We start from the raw sequence: 13,674 nt of genomic DNA on the forward strand, positions 1-13,674 counted from the left end.
CACACTTGTAATTCCCATGAGGCGGAGACAGGAGGATCGCACAGGTTCGAAGCCAGCCTCGCTGGTTTAAGAGACCCTGTTTCCAAATAAAAATATAAAATAGGTCTGGGAGTGTAGCCCGGAGGTAGAAGGGCTTCCAGGAACCCCAGTACCACCAAAAAAAAAAAAAAAAAAGCTAGCCCTTGGGTCAAGCGTGGTGCACACTTGTAATCCCCATGCTTGGAAGGTAGAGACAGGAGGATCGCGCAGGTTTGAAGCCAGCCTTGCTGGCTTAAGAGACCCTGTTCCCCAGTACCACCAAAAAAAAAAAAAAAAAAAAAAAGCTAGCCTTTGACACTGTGGCTAAAACTAAAACATGAGAAAATAATAGTGATAATAACAATGGCTTGAGTTTATTGAAATGTTTACATGTGCTAAGCATCAGATCATTTCTTTTAAATTTTACGATAAACTTTTCAAGTAGGTAATGATCTTGCACTTAACTGCATACACACAAAAAGCTGGAGCACAAAGACCATAGTGAGGGCCTATTCCACCAGATGCTGTGCTAAACTCAGCAAAGATAGCGTCTACTTTATGCTTACAGATTTATTTTTTTTTTGCAGTACTGGGGCTAGAACCCAGTGGCATTCTGCCTCCAAGCTACATCCCCAGCCCTATTATTATTATTATTATTAGTAGTAGTAGTAGTAGTAGTATTAATTTAGAAACAGGGTCTCGCTGAGTTGCAAAGGGCCTCATTAAATAGCTGAGGCTGTCTGCGAACCGCGATTCTCCCATCTCAGCCTCCCAAATGCTAGGATTACAAGTGTGCACCACCACATCCCTTCTGTTTTGTTGTTATTGTTGTTTGTTTGAAGTTGTTTGAGTATGTGTGTTTGTTTGTTTATGGGGTTTGGTACTAGGGATTGAACCCTAACTCTGAGCATTCTACCTCTGAGCTATACCTCAGCCCTTTTTATTTTTTATTTTGAAACAGGGCCTCACTAAGTTATGGTACACTGGCCTCAAAACTGTGATCCTCATGTCTCAGCCTCCTAAGTACTGGGATTATAGGTGTGTGCTCTCATGTCCAGCCTTACAGATTTTTCAAATATAGATCTTGCAATTTAACTGTATTCTGTAAAAATCATCAGAGCAAATTTCCTCTATCACTTTTGCAAGTAGAACTTTTTAAAAATGTTTAGATTGTTTTACAATATAGAAAGTGATATTCGTGTTTCAACTAGAATTCACTGGTTTTCAAAGGTCAGCCTATTAACTCTATCCACCTTGGAACTTGTTAAATACGCAAATTCCAGGAGTGCAAATTCTGTACTTTTAAAAAACGCCCTAGGTGATTTCTGCTCCTCGTTTTTTTCCATTTACCCAAATTACCTCCAAATGGATTTTATACCAGATGTGTGCAATACATTAGAATTCCACTAGAGGGAGCCAAGACTCAGGATTAACATTTCCCCATTTAAAAATCCTACTTTAATCCAAATGTCCAAAAGAAAGAACAGCTTTGACTGTTGATATAAAATAAATGACATTTGCTAGACTATATACAATAGATTTTACAGATAGTATTGAAACCACAAAATATTCGGATAACCAATTTCTGTATAGCTCATATTAAGATTATCAGTATTTAACAGAAATAGTAACCCTATTTTCCTTTACCCACTGAGAAGAAAAAAATCTACTTCCACATTATAAACTGGAAGTTATGTGTTATATAAGTTAGTAACTTGATCTTTATTTAAAACTATAAGTTTTCTGGGCTTGAAAGTCCCATAAAGAGAAGTAAATATAGCTCCTTTCTGTTATAGATGAGAAAAACAGTAATTCTGCAGGGAAAGAGTAGAAACACTTGAAAACTCTCATTTTAGCAGTCCCTCTATCTGGTGTGTCTTGACTCTTACCAGCTATAAAATCATAAAATTATATAGTTGGAAGGTATCTGAGTAATCATCTAATATCTCTCTCTCTTCTCTCTCTCTCTCTCTCTCTCTCTCTCTCTCTCTCTCTCTCTTCAGATAAGAAAATTAAAACCCAAGTGGTTATTTCTTGCCCAAAGTCATGCATCCAGTCCTTCACCATAGAATTAGACTAGCAAGTACCCAGGATAGGGCTGGTTTTACCCTATTTCCTCACAGCTAATTTGAGAGTTTCACCCTTCTATAACCAAAAAAAAAAAAAAAGGCTCTTTTATATTTTATTTGTTATGGCTAGAGAGAATTTTTTTTTTTGGGTGGGTCAAGGGATGGAACCCAGGGGCAGTCAACCTCCAAGATACACCTGCCCTATTTTTTATTCTTTATTTTTTATTCTTTTTTTTTTATTCTTTATTTTGAAAGAGGGTCTCACTAAGTTGCAGAGGGCCTCACTAAGTAGCTGAAGCTGTCCTCAAACCAACCGCTAATCTCCGGTCTCAGCCTCCCGAATGCTGGGATTACAAGCATGTACCACCACGCCCAGCTGAGAGAATGCTTTAAATATGATGAAGATTTCATAATCTTATCATGAATTTACAAGAAAAGGTTTTTAAATGTTTTATTCTACAACGAAACATTTTACTGGGCATAATAGACCAAAACATAATGTTGCAAACTAGCAGAGTGACATTAATTTTATGTCATAGTGATAAATCCATTTGTTTGTTGTTTTAAATAAAAGTAGCAGAAAGTTTATTTATTTATTTATTTATTTTTATTTATTTATTTTTTATTTTTATTTATTTATTTATTTGGTGGTACTGGGGGTGGAACTCAGAGGCTTTCTACCTCCAGGCTATACTCTCAGGCCTTTTTTATATTTTATTTGGAAACAGGGTCTCACTAAGTTGCTGGAAGCCTCACTGAGTAGCTGAGGCTGGCTTTGAACCCGTGCGATCCTCCTGTCTCAGCCTCCCAAGCATGGGGATTACAAGCGTGCGCCATCACGCCCGGCAGCAGAAAGTTTTTAAAATAATGATTTTAACAATACACATGAGCAAAAAAATAAACTAATTGTACCTCCTGCACATTTCTCCATGCGGGCAATGAAGAGGAATATCAACTATGGCAGAGTCTGGCACAGACCGACCCATATCCAGTCCAGTACAAGCAAAGCACTCCCTGGCAGCGAACTCACCATGTAGAGCTTGGCCATCTTCCTGTTGCTTATGTCTGCCTTGGTATCATCGTCACTCTCTCCATCCGGAAGCTCTGGCTTTGGCCCTAAAACCTGGAAAAAGTGAACATAAGATGAAAGATAAAGTCTTGTCATGAAAGAATACAGAGTTTTTTTTAAAAAAACATTATAAGCCATTTACATTTAGAAAGATATCCATTATAAGGCCGGGTGTGATGGAGCACACTTGTAATCCCAGAGCTTGGGAGGCTAAGACAGGAGGATGGCACAGGTTCGAAGCCAGCCTCAGCTACTTAGTGAGGCTCTCAGCAACTTAGTGAGACCCTGTCTCTAAATAAAGTATAAAAAATAGGTCTGGGAGTATAGCCCAGAGGTAGAAAAGTCCCTGGATTCTACCCTGAGTGCCACACACACACACACACACACACACACACACACACACAGAAAGATATCCATTATAAAACAATTGAAATCACCAGGCTCACACATTTCTCACCAATTCATACAACATAGGCTTGTTTGCCATGGATCAAATCAATCAATGGCATTAAGTAAAAAAAACACTGAGTTTGCCAGTAATGAGAATTTTCAAGAAAGCAAAATCTGGAATTTGCAAACATAAATGCCCCTCCCCTTTTTAAAATCAAACTAGTAGAAATTGAGTTCTTAGGTTCAGTTCTACAGCAGAATTTCTTCTGTGGTCTCTGCTTCTTAGAAATCATCTCGAGTTTGTGTCAATTCATTGTAACAAAGACAGAGGTCAAGTACCAGTGCGTGATGCCCGTGCCACGCTTTGCTTCCTGCTCTCTCACCGGCGTCTGAGACACAGATACTCAACAGTATTTGTCAAACTAATGAGGACACGTGCTGAGCTGTAGATATGATCCAAAACCTCAAATGTTTGGTAGACAATACATTTGAATCTGCTTTGAAGTTTTATATTAAAATCTTAAAAATATGTCTATAAGCATTTTAACTAATTTTTGAATTAACTGACATAAATCCCATAGGAATAAAATGAAAACTTATTCCAAATCATGTGATTTATAGAAATATATATGTAAATTCAAGTTCAGGAAATGAAAGGTATCTATTTAAATCCAATAAATATTTAGTAATAATGGATTATTTGTATAATGTGTTTTATATTCAATATCCCATATAAAATACATGAATATATCCCATATAAATATATCCCATATAAAATTAGATGAAAATATATATTATTGAATATCAATCAACAATAAAAATGTACATAAATGTAGCCCTTGTATGAGTATGGGCACCATTTCAAGCTTGGAAATGACCAGAGAACTTATCCTCTAGGAATGTGGCATCTTTTGTTTATACAATAGTCAATAAAATATTTTAATTATCAAACACACTAAATTATTACAACAGAGTTTTTCTTTTTTACTGAAAGTAGGATCATAAAAACAAAACACAGAAACAAAATCTTTTTTCTTTAACATATATAGTTTGGTAGGCATACATACAGCTTATAAGAGCCATCAAATGTCTCCTTTTGCAATTCTACCGTTTAGGTTAAGAGAATATTTCATACTGAGAAGTCTCCCAGTGGGCCAATTGAGTCTGGGATTTGGGGTGCAGTGTAACTTTTAATTTTCAGACAATCTTAATTTAGTCTCTTAATTAGCCTCTCAAAGGACTATAGCATAGTTGGGAACTGAAGCAAATGGATTTACTGAAAACAGGCTTAACTCCGAGGTAGAAGGTTGTAGTGTATTGTCAGATCTCTCTAAGGATTGTTTTAAAAAGCAGTTCAACAACTAAGCGTTTGCTGAGCACCTCCAGGGAGAATATAAATTAGTTTCCAAACACTATACCCAACTCTTAAGGATTTTACACCCTGCCTAGAAAGAATAATATAACTAAACATGTTTATCAAAAGCACCATACATTTTGATCCTTGAAATAAACTATCCACACAGCTTTCCTTTTTCTTTACAGGTAGAATCATGCCTAAATTTAAAACATTTTCACTTTAGATTGCCCATGTAATTGGCATTTAGTTCACCTTTGTATGCAAAATGACATATATTTTGACAATGCAGAGAGTTAAGAAAACAAACGGGCCTTATTTGTGTTCCCTTAAAAATTCAGTTGTTTCACCTGAAACCTGTCGTTCGACCTTGGAGCTCCCTTTTCTTTGAATGTTTTCTGTAAGTTTTTGGTTTCAATATCTCTCCATCACCTAACATGTTCCAAAGTAAATTTATTTTCTCAAAACAGGCCATTCTCGATTCATTTGTGTCAGCCTATCTCTTTTCTATACTTCACTGGGACTTAAAATTAGTTGTAAATATTTCTATTTCTTCACTTTGAATCTTCTGCCCACTCAGTCATTCATTCTCCCCTTCTGTGATAATGGTTGGAGTCATAATCCCTCCTGCGTCTTCATTCAGACCCTGGCGGACGGCCTCAGCCCTCTTGCCGTGGGTTAGTCTCTCCTATCAGTTCTCTGCTGCCTGCAGTCTCACCTCAGCTTTTCATTCTAAAAGTTATTCTGTACTCTGGACTGAAGGCTCTTTATTTCCCATGATGCCTATGTTTTATGAGTATGACTCTAGATCAAGGAAATCTCACCATTTGCCACAACCCATATGAACCTAGAGGACAGTATGCTAAATAAAATAAGCTGGACAAACAAAGCAAAATATTGCACCATCTGATTCATGTGTGAAATCTATAGCTGGACTCAGAAGCAGGTGAACATGTGGGAAGATGTTGGTCAAGGGGTACAAAGGTTCAGTTATAAGATGAGTAAGTTCTGGAGACAAACTCCAGCATAGTGACTCTAGTTCATAATACTATATTGTACATTGAGATTTGCCAAGAAAGTAGATCTTCTCAACACACACACACACACACACACACACACACACACACACACACACAGTAACTATGTAAGTGATGAATATGTGAATTAGCTTAATATTATGGTAATTGTTTCACAATGTATATGCATATCAAAACATTACTTATTACTTATGTATCTTAGATTAGATAGACATTTTTATTTGTCAATCATATCTCAATAAACTTTGAAGATTTAATATAAAAATAAAAGACTTAAATCTTGTATATGCAGCAGTAGTTTTTAAATTTGTTTGCATAAACGACTTCTGAGCATGTGGGTAAAGCACAGATTACCAGCTGCCAGCTACTAAATTAGTAAATTTAGGGTAAGGATCAGGAGTCTGCATTCTAGGTGACTCTGAACTAGGTGCTTACCATACAGACACAAAACTCCCCTGTGTGGATCCGAGGCTACCTCAAGAGGCTGGATGTTATCCACGCTTTGTAATCTATCAGCATCCTCTCCTTAATGCCCTCTCCAGCCAGGCTCGTGTTCATGGCATCCCCTGTGGGAGCCATGTCCCTTAATTCCCCTGGGCTTTACCTAACCTCTACCTAGGTGTACAGAGTGCAGCAAAAGAAAACTGAGCAATTATTCTTTGTTTGGTTCAGCTAATTATAATTAAGATCATAATAACTACTATTGGTTGAATGTTTAAGAGTCACACCAAAGTCTAAGAGTCTAAGGAACTTTAGACACATACTATTTCATCCTTATAAGAGCTTTCATGAATTAGATACTGTTATCCTAATCTTACAGAAAGATTTTTCATGCTCAAAGAGGTGAAATGACATGGGTTTGTTGTTTTGTTTTTGTTTGCTTGGGTTTTTTTCTTTCTTTCTTTCTTTTTTGAAAGGAGAATTAAACCCAGAAGCACAGTAGGTTGTTGAGTTTCACTAAATTGCTGATGCTGGCCGGGTACCTGCAATTCTACTGCCGGAGCCTCCCAGTGGGATTACAATGTACACCATCACACCTATTTGAAATGCTGATTTCACAGAGCTAGTAACAGCTAAGGCTGAGGTTTCCACACAGAATTCTCTAATGTAGTTTCAGGTGCTCCCTGAATCATTGGTTGCATACTTTCCTAAATCAAGGAAAATTGGGCAGGTTTTCCAATTGGTCAAGACAATTCTTTCCATAGATGATGTCGTGAGTGTCGTTCCAGTGACCTGATACTAGTGCTCTGAACCTTTCTTTTAAACTATTTCTAGTTCAACAGAAGGTGGGTAGCATCACATTTTTGTTCCTAGAGATGCACAGGAATTTTTTTCTAGTGGAGATAAAAATAATTTCTGCCCTCTACAAGAGGCTAGCAAAGTCATTTCACCACTCTTGCTCATCCACTTGCCTGCTCTTTGGATTCTCCTTTGAATGAATTATAGTATCTTACTGGTTCCTGTATGATGAGTTGAATATAGTATCTGACAGTAGATGGTTTGTATTTGTTTGAGGTTCATGATTTTACTACTTTGAAAACTATTCTTCTGTCTGAAGAACTGCTTTTGTCTAAACCACATGTATCGGAACCTACTTATACCTTATTGCCTTTCATAAATATTGTATTTATTCTCAGCTGCATGGGCACTTTTTTAGTTTTATTTAACAGATGTTTACATACCATGAGGTACCACACACCATTCTAGGCACTTTACAATTATTAGGTCATTTTATCTTCCTAACAACCCCATGAGTTGGTGCCATCACTATCCCACTTTACACCTGATGGAACAGGCTAAGTAAGTAATTTGCCCAGAGTCACGCAGCAAGTCAATGACTTGCACCCCAGCTCTGGAGTGTGTGCTTTTATACCCTGTGCTTCCAAGGGCAGGTACCACAAAGGGGCTCCACTCAAGTCATTTAGTGTCTCTCAACATAAATTAGAAGTTACTTCATGGCAGAGATGATACAGGGACCATTTTTCTCCCATTCGATTAAATAGTTACACTGCATGGCAAATACTCTATATAATGATTGTGTTCTCCTGCCTCTCTGTACAGCTTCATTTTCCTTGTTCTTCAATTCCTCTTTATTCTTCCCTTTCTTGATAGATCAGCCTCATGCTGTGGCCATTAAAGGCTGACACAGAAAAATTCTGTCATATCAGTGTCAGAGGGTTGTGTAGGCAAATAGCCCTTAAATGAATAAGTAACCGCCGGGTGTGGTGGCTCACGCTTGTAATCCCAGTACTTGGGAGACTGAGACGGGAGGATTGCAGTCACTGAGACTCAGTGAGACCCTGTCTCAAAATAAAGAAAAAAAAATAGGGCTGAGGTTATAGCTTGGAGTGCTCATGGGTTCAATTCTCACTGCCACTAAATAAATAAATAAGTTAATTAATTAATTAAATAACCTTAATCAAGAAATATGAAAGAACTATCAAACAATGCAACATAACACAACACTCCTTTACCCATAATCTTGTCAAGACTTAAGAGAAAATTGATAATATTCAGTGACAATGATTCCGTATTCTCTAAGACATTCTGGTAAAAAGGAAAATACTAGAAAGTACTCTAACAGTAGCTAATAGGAACCTTAAAAGCATGCCAGCCAATGAGCTGGGTGTGGTGGCATGTGCCTATAATCCCAGTACTAGGAAGGTTGAGACAGAAGGATCACAGGTTCAAGACTAGCCTCAGCAACTGAGCAAGACCCTCTGTGATTTCGTGAGACCTCATTTTAAGTAAAAAATAGGAGCCGAGAGTGGTGGCGCACGCTTGTAATCCCAGCATTTGGGAGGCTGAAACAGGAGGATCACGGTTCGTGGACAGCCTTAGCTACTTAGTGAGGCCCTTTGCAACTCAGTGAGACCCTGTTTCAAAAATAAAAAATAGGACTGAGGATGTAGCTCAGAGTTAGAATGCCCCCTGGGTTCTACCCCCAATACCACCAAAAATAAAAAATAATAAAAAAATAGGGTTGGGAGTGTAGCTCAGAAGTAGATGCTCCTAAATTTCATATTCAGCACCACATAAAGGGGAAAAAAAGCATGCCAATGATTTAACCCACTAATTCTATTCTAGCAGTTTATTCTAATTAAATAATTGAAATGTATACAAAGACATACTTGATAAATGCTCCTCACAACAGTTTATAATATTTGAAAGTACAAAACATCTCAATGCCCATTATGCAAGGGGCTGATTAGATAAACTGGGCCATATCCTTACAGTGGAAAACTATATAGATGCTAAAATATTATGAGAATTATTTTATAAGGAAATGTTCATATTTCAAGTAAAAATTTAGGCTGTAAAGCATTAACTGCTGTATGAACTCTCTCATAAAAGCACAGTAATATGCATATAAAAACATTTAAAGAATTTGCCTTTTTTCCTCAAAGGTAGGACTTGAGGTGAATTTTTCTCTGATTATAAGTATTTTGTAGAATTTCAACAATAAACATTATTTCTTTAATAAATAGAATTGTAAAAATTTTTATAAAACCAAAAATAAATAAGTGTTTTGGTTTATTTTGTTTTCACCCGGTAGAATAAACCCAGTAGGCATTTTCTTATTTCAAATGGGTAGCACCACTTCATTTTAACTGACAAGCTACGTTGGAGTTCCCAGGCCACTGAGTCCATCAAAGGATAATAACTATTCTTATTGGATTCATAACTGCTCTAGGCATTCTGATCAAAGAAACATTTGTTAAAGATCCGACAATGGCGCAGGCCTAAAATTTCCAGGGAGGGATTAAAGGAATTAAGTGGTTCCTAAAATCACAACTGCTATTTTGTTATAGATCTATATGTATAGAAAAAATGGGAATATATTTGCTCATTTCTTCTCTCTTTTGTTAGCAAAGCAATGGAAATATTCAGCAACATAAGACACCGTTCCTACGTTGAAGAAGTTGAAAAGTCATGGAAATATGATTTTGTTCTCTACCTAAGTCAGCCTCTTTTCTGCTGCTCACTCTGCCTTCGATGAGAGAATGCTTCAAAATAAGTCTGAAGCAATTTATATTAAATAATTAGAGCAAATAAACAACTGCAGCTTCAGCTGCACAATTATGTGGCTCAAAATTTCTTAGTTTCCATGACCTGTGTCAGGACTACTTTTAGTGCTTTCATTTTTTTTTTTTTTAATTTCCTTCTCCTACATGACCCAGAGTGATTTTTTCTTTAAGAATTCTAGGTCTCTGTGGGGGGTGGGGGTAGGGTGGGGGTTATAAAAAAGAGGAAAGAAGCTGGCCATAGTGGCGCATGCCTGTAACCCGAATACTTAAGATGCTGAGATAGGAGAATCACAGGTTCAAAGCCAGCCTCCACCGGGCGTGGTGGCGGACTCTTGTAATCCCCGCACTCGGGAGGCTGAGACAGGAGGATCGCACAGGTTCGAAGCCAGCCTCATCTACTTAGTGAGGCTCTCAGCAACTTAGTGAGACCCTGTTTCCAAATAAAATAGAAAATAGGTCTAGGGGTATAGCCCAGAGGTAGAAAGCCTCTGGGTTCCATCCCCAGTGCAAAAAAAAAAAAAAAAAAAAAAAAAGCTAGCCTCAGCAACTTAGTAAGACCCCATTTCTAAATAAAAAATTAAAAATAGGGCTGGAGGTATAGCTCAAAAATAGAATGCCCCTGGGTTCAATCTTCAGCACAAGGAAGGAAGAAAGGAAGGAAGGGAGGGAGGGAGGGAGGGAAGGAGGGAGGGAGGAAGGAAGGAAGGAAGGAAGGAGGGAAGGAAGGGTGTACAAGGCAGACAAGCAACAAATTGCTGCACTCTTTTGATCCTTCGTTTTCACAGCCTGTGCATCTGTTTTTGTTTCTTTATTTTGGGCCTTTTATCCACGCCACCCTATTTTGATATGAAATTCCAACATTTCCTCTCACTTGCTCTCAAGATGTGCTTTCCCTAACTTCAATTTATATAGCCAAGTCCACTTCACAGTAAGTATTTGAAGTACATCACAGGAAAAGAGAGATGACATGTGCCCAGAAGAAAGACAATATATAATTTAAAAAACCAGATCACTGGAGAAAAATGTTCTGAGTTGGTGTCAAGATTGAAAGGGATTAACATAGAGGGTCTCCGGTGTTTTTCACAAGAACTCTGAGAGACAGGAGGTTCCTTATTACAATGAACGCAGTTTGGTAGATTAGGAAAATGAGGCCGAGAGGTTAGAGCTCTGCCTTAGCACCGAGTCTCAAATACTAAAGCAAGGATGCAAACCCCACGCCTTCTAACTCCTACTTCAGAGCTCCTATAAAGGAATTGAAGTGTCCATTCTTATCTCAATTATTTTAATGTGGATGGCTCTTCTTCTCTTTTCACTATAAGCAGAGTAAGCTCTCGGGTACCAGGAGCAAACATACTAATTGCTCGGTAATTTCGGAGTCTTATTTTCTTTCCCCTCACGGAAAAACAATCAGTAGGTGATGAGCATACAGAACGCAGAAATAAAGCGCAAGTCAAGTAAGTTCTCATGTTATGGTACTTGCTGCCAGGCCTGTTGTGTTGTAAGTAAGTCAAATATTTGATGATGGGGAGGATCCACACATGGGCACTTCTGAGGAAGGAGGGCTGTGGCCTCGTTAGCCAGCTCCGCCTGTCTGGAAATGAAATTCCAATATTTACTCTCTGCTCTCTCTCTCTCCGATGTGCTTCCCTGACTCTAAAATTCTTTTATCCCTTATTGGTACACTAAATAAAGAATCTGGTAAATTGAGGAGTGGGTAAAGGTATTTTTGAGGAAGAAAATCATGCAATACACACGTTTAGATAAAAGAAGAAAGTGAATGGGGTGTCTGCAGAAGCTTAGCTACTTAATCGTCTAGCTCAGAGCTCTCCAGTCGGATATTTTCTGCAGTGATGAATTATTCTATATCTGTGCTGTTCAACACAATTGTCACAGACCATTTGTCGCTACTAAGTCTTAAAATATTGCTGACCATTTGACACTTCTGAGCCTTAAAATGTTGCTAGTGCAAATGAGAGCCAAATTTAAGAAAGTTAACTAGTAAATCACTAAACATAGTGAGCTAACACGCAGTTATTAAAATACACCAGCCAGACACGCCAAGCTACTGAGCTAGAGCAGTCGTTTCTACTGGCCGCACAGTAGAACCATCTGGACAGTTAGGAAAGAGCATGCCGATGTCTGAGTGCTATCTCCAGAGATTCTGATGTGTTGTATTGAAGAAGAAGCACCGTATGTTTGAAGAGACCTCTCAGGCTGGTTTGGTGATATGATTCAAGTGTCCTATGGCAGCCACTTTGCCAACCCAGGTCATCCATCTCAACAGTAAGGGCAGGCCAGCCAGGCACTTCTGATGTTCACGTTAGCTTCCTTGCACATCTCTCCTAGGTAAGTTCAGGGTCTGCTGGCCTGGAAACTGCCCCAGGGCAAATTTCAAGTAAATATTTTAGGCCATCTGCCTTTTCTGGGGATCACTAACCCTTCTTCTGTAAGACCTCAAGCCCACTTTGGACCTTACTATCTGATCAGTACTGGAACAGAGACATCCAACATTCACTTTTAGGTCTCCTCGTTTCTGCGTATTGCTTTCTTGTCTTTCTGACACATCCCACCATAGGCAGGACTAGGCAGCCTGAACTATAAGGAGCACTACTGTGAGGATTGTGATTTTTTCCACATTTGAAATGGAATGACAAGCTGACTGTAGTGGCATTTGACTATGATCCCAGTACTTGGGAGGCTGAGAAAAGAGGATTGCAGGTTTGAGGCAACTTAGTGAGGTCATCAACAACTTAATGAGAACTTATTTCAAACTTAAAAACAAAATTAAGGTCTGGGGTATACTTTGGAGGTAAAATGCCCCTGGGTTCTATAATATATTATATACCTATATATAATATATTAATATAATATTAATATATTAATTTTGATATTAATATATTATATATTAATAATATTATATATTATATATTATATATTATATATTATATATTATATATTATATATATTATATATTAATATATTATACAACAATAGGACCTATGCCATGCTCACACTTCCACTGAAAACTAAAGAGGAAATTTACACATTTAGAAACGACTGCCGAGTGATATTAATTTGAACTGATGATATAAAAGTGGTACCTTTTCTATAAGGTCACACGACCTCGTGTTAAACTTTGGTGTGGCAAAGAGGAAGGTTAGTTGAAATTGAATCACCTTACTTCAGCATATGGCTGACTATGCTGTTATTATGCGAATTTATCTTTGTTCAGGACATTTTAACACGCCATTGGATGAACTGGTGAGGAGCTGGGTATCTGAATGAAATGCTAGAAATTCCAAATAGCAGACTTAAAATGAGTGGTACCTGAACAGTGCTCGTCAATAAATGGTAGCCATAAATAGCTATAGCAACTGTAATGTTCTAGAAAGATTCATAATCTTGCAGTCTGTACTACTTGTCACTATAATAGTTTGGGTATGAAGAGCATACTGAATATTGTTATAAAGGAAGTTGGAAGAAATAATTTAATTACAATGCAACAAAAAGAAGAAAGTTAAGATTTTCATTTGTTGAATCTTTGATATTTTATCTCTTCTGTACATGTAATGCAGACTCTGGATTAATCTAGAGAGAGTAGAAAATACTTTGGGTCCCTTTATCTTAAAAAAAAAAAAAAAAAAAACCAACTTTGAGCCAAGCATGGTGGCACATACTTGTAACCACAGTATTTGGAAGGTTGAGACAG

At 37.7% G+C, this 13,674-nt stretch overlaps 1 protein-coding gene across 2 annotated transcripts in view; it reads right to left on the minus strand.

Moving 5' to 3' along the window:
- The window catches only part of SCIN (scinderin), a gene marked incomplete at both ends in the record, with an annotated part of 77,537 nt that overhangs the window by 24,295 nt on the left and 39,568 nt on the right, over positions 1-13,674 (minus strand). For both annotated transcript variants that reach the window (XM_080701952.1, XM_080701951.1), the window contains one exon: positions 3,118-3,210. In XM_080701952.1, the coding sequence (XP_080558078.1) occupies positions 3,118-3,210 (93 nt within the window). The remainder of the gene's footprint in view (positions 1-3,117; positions 3,211-13,674) is intronic.

This window comes from Muscardinus avellanarius, assembly GCF_963383645.1.
Source record: "Muscardinus avellanarius genome assembly, chromosome: 9".
NCBI classification, from domain to species: Eukaryota; Metazoa; Chordata; class Mammalia; order Rodentia; family Gliridae; genus Muscardinus; species Muscardinus avellanarius.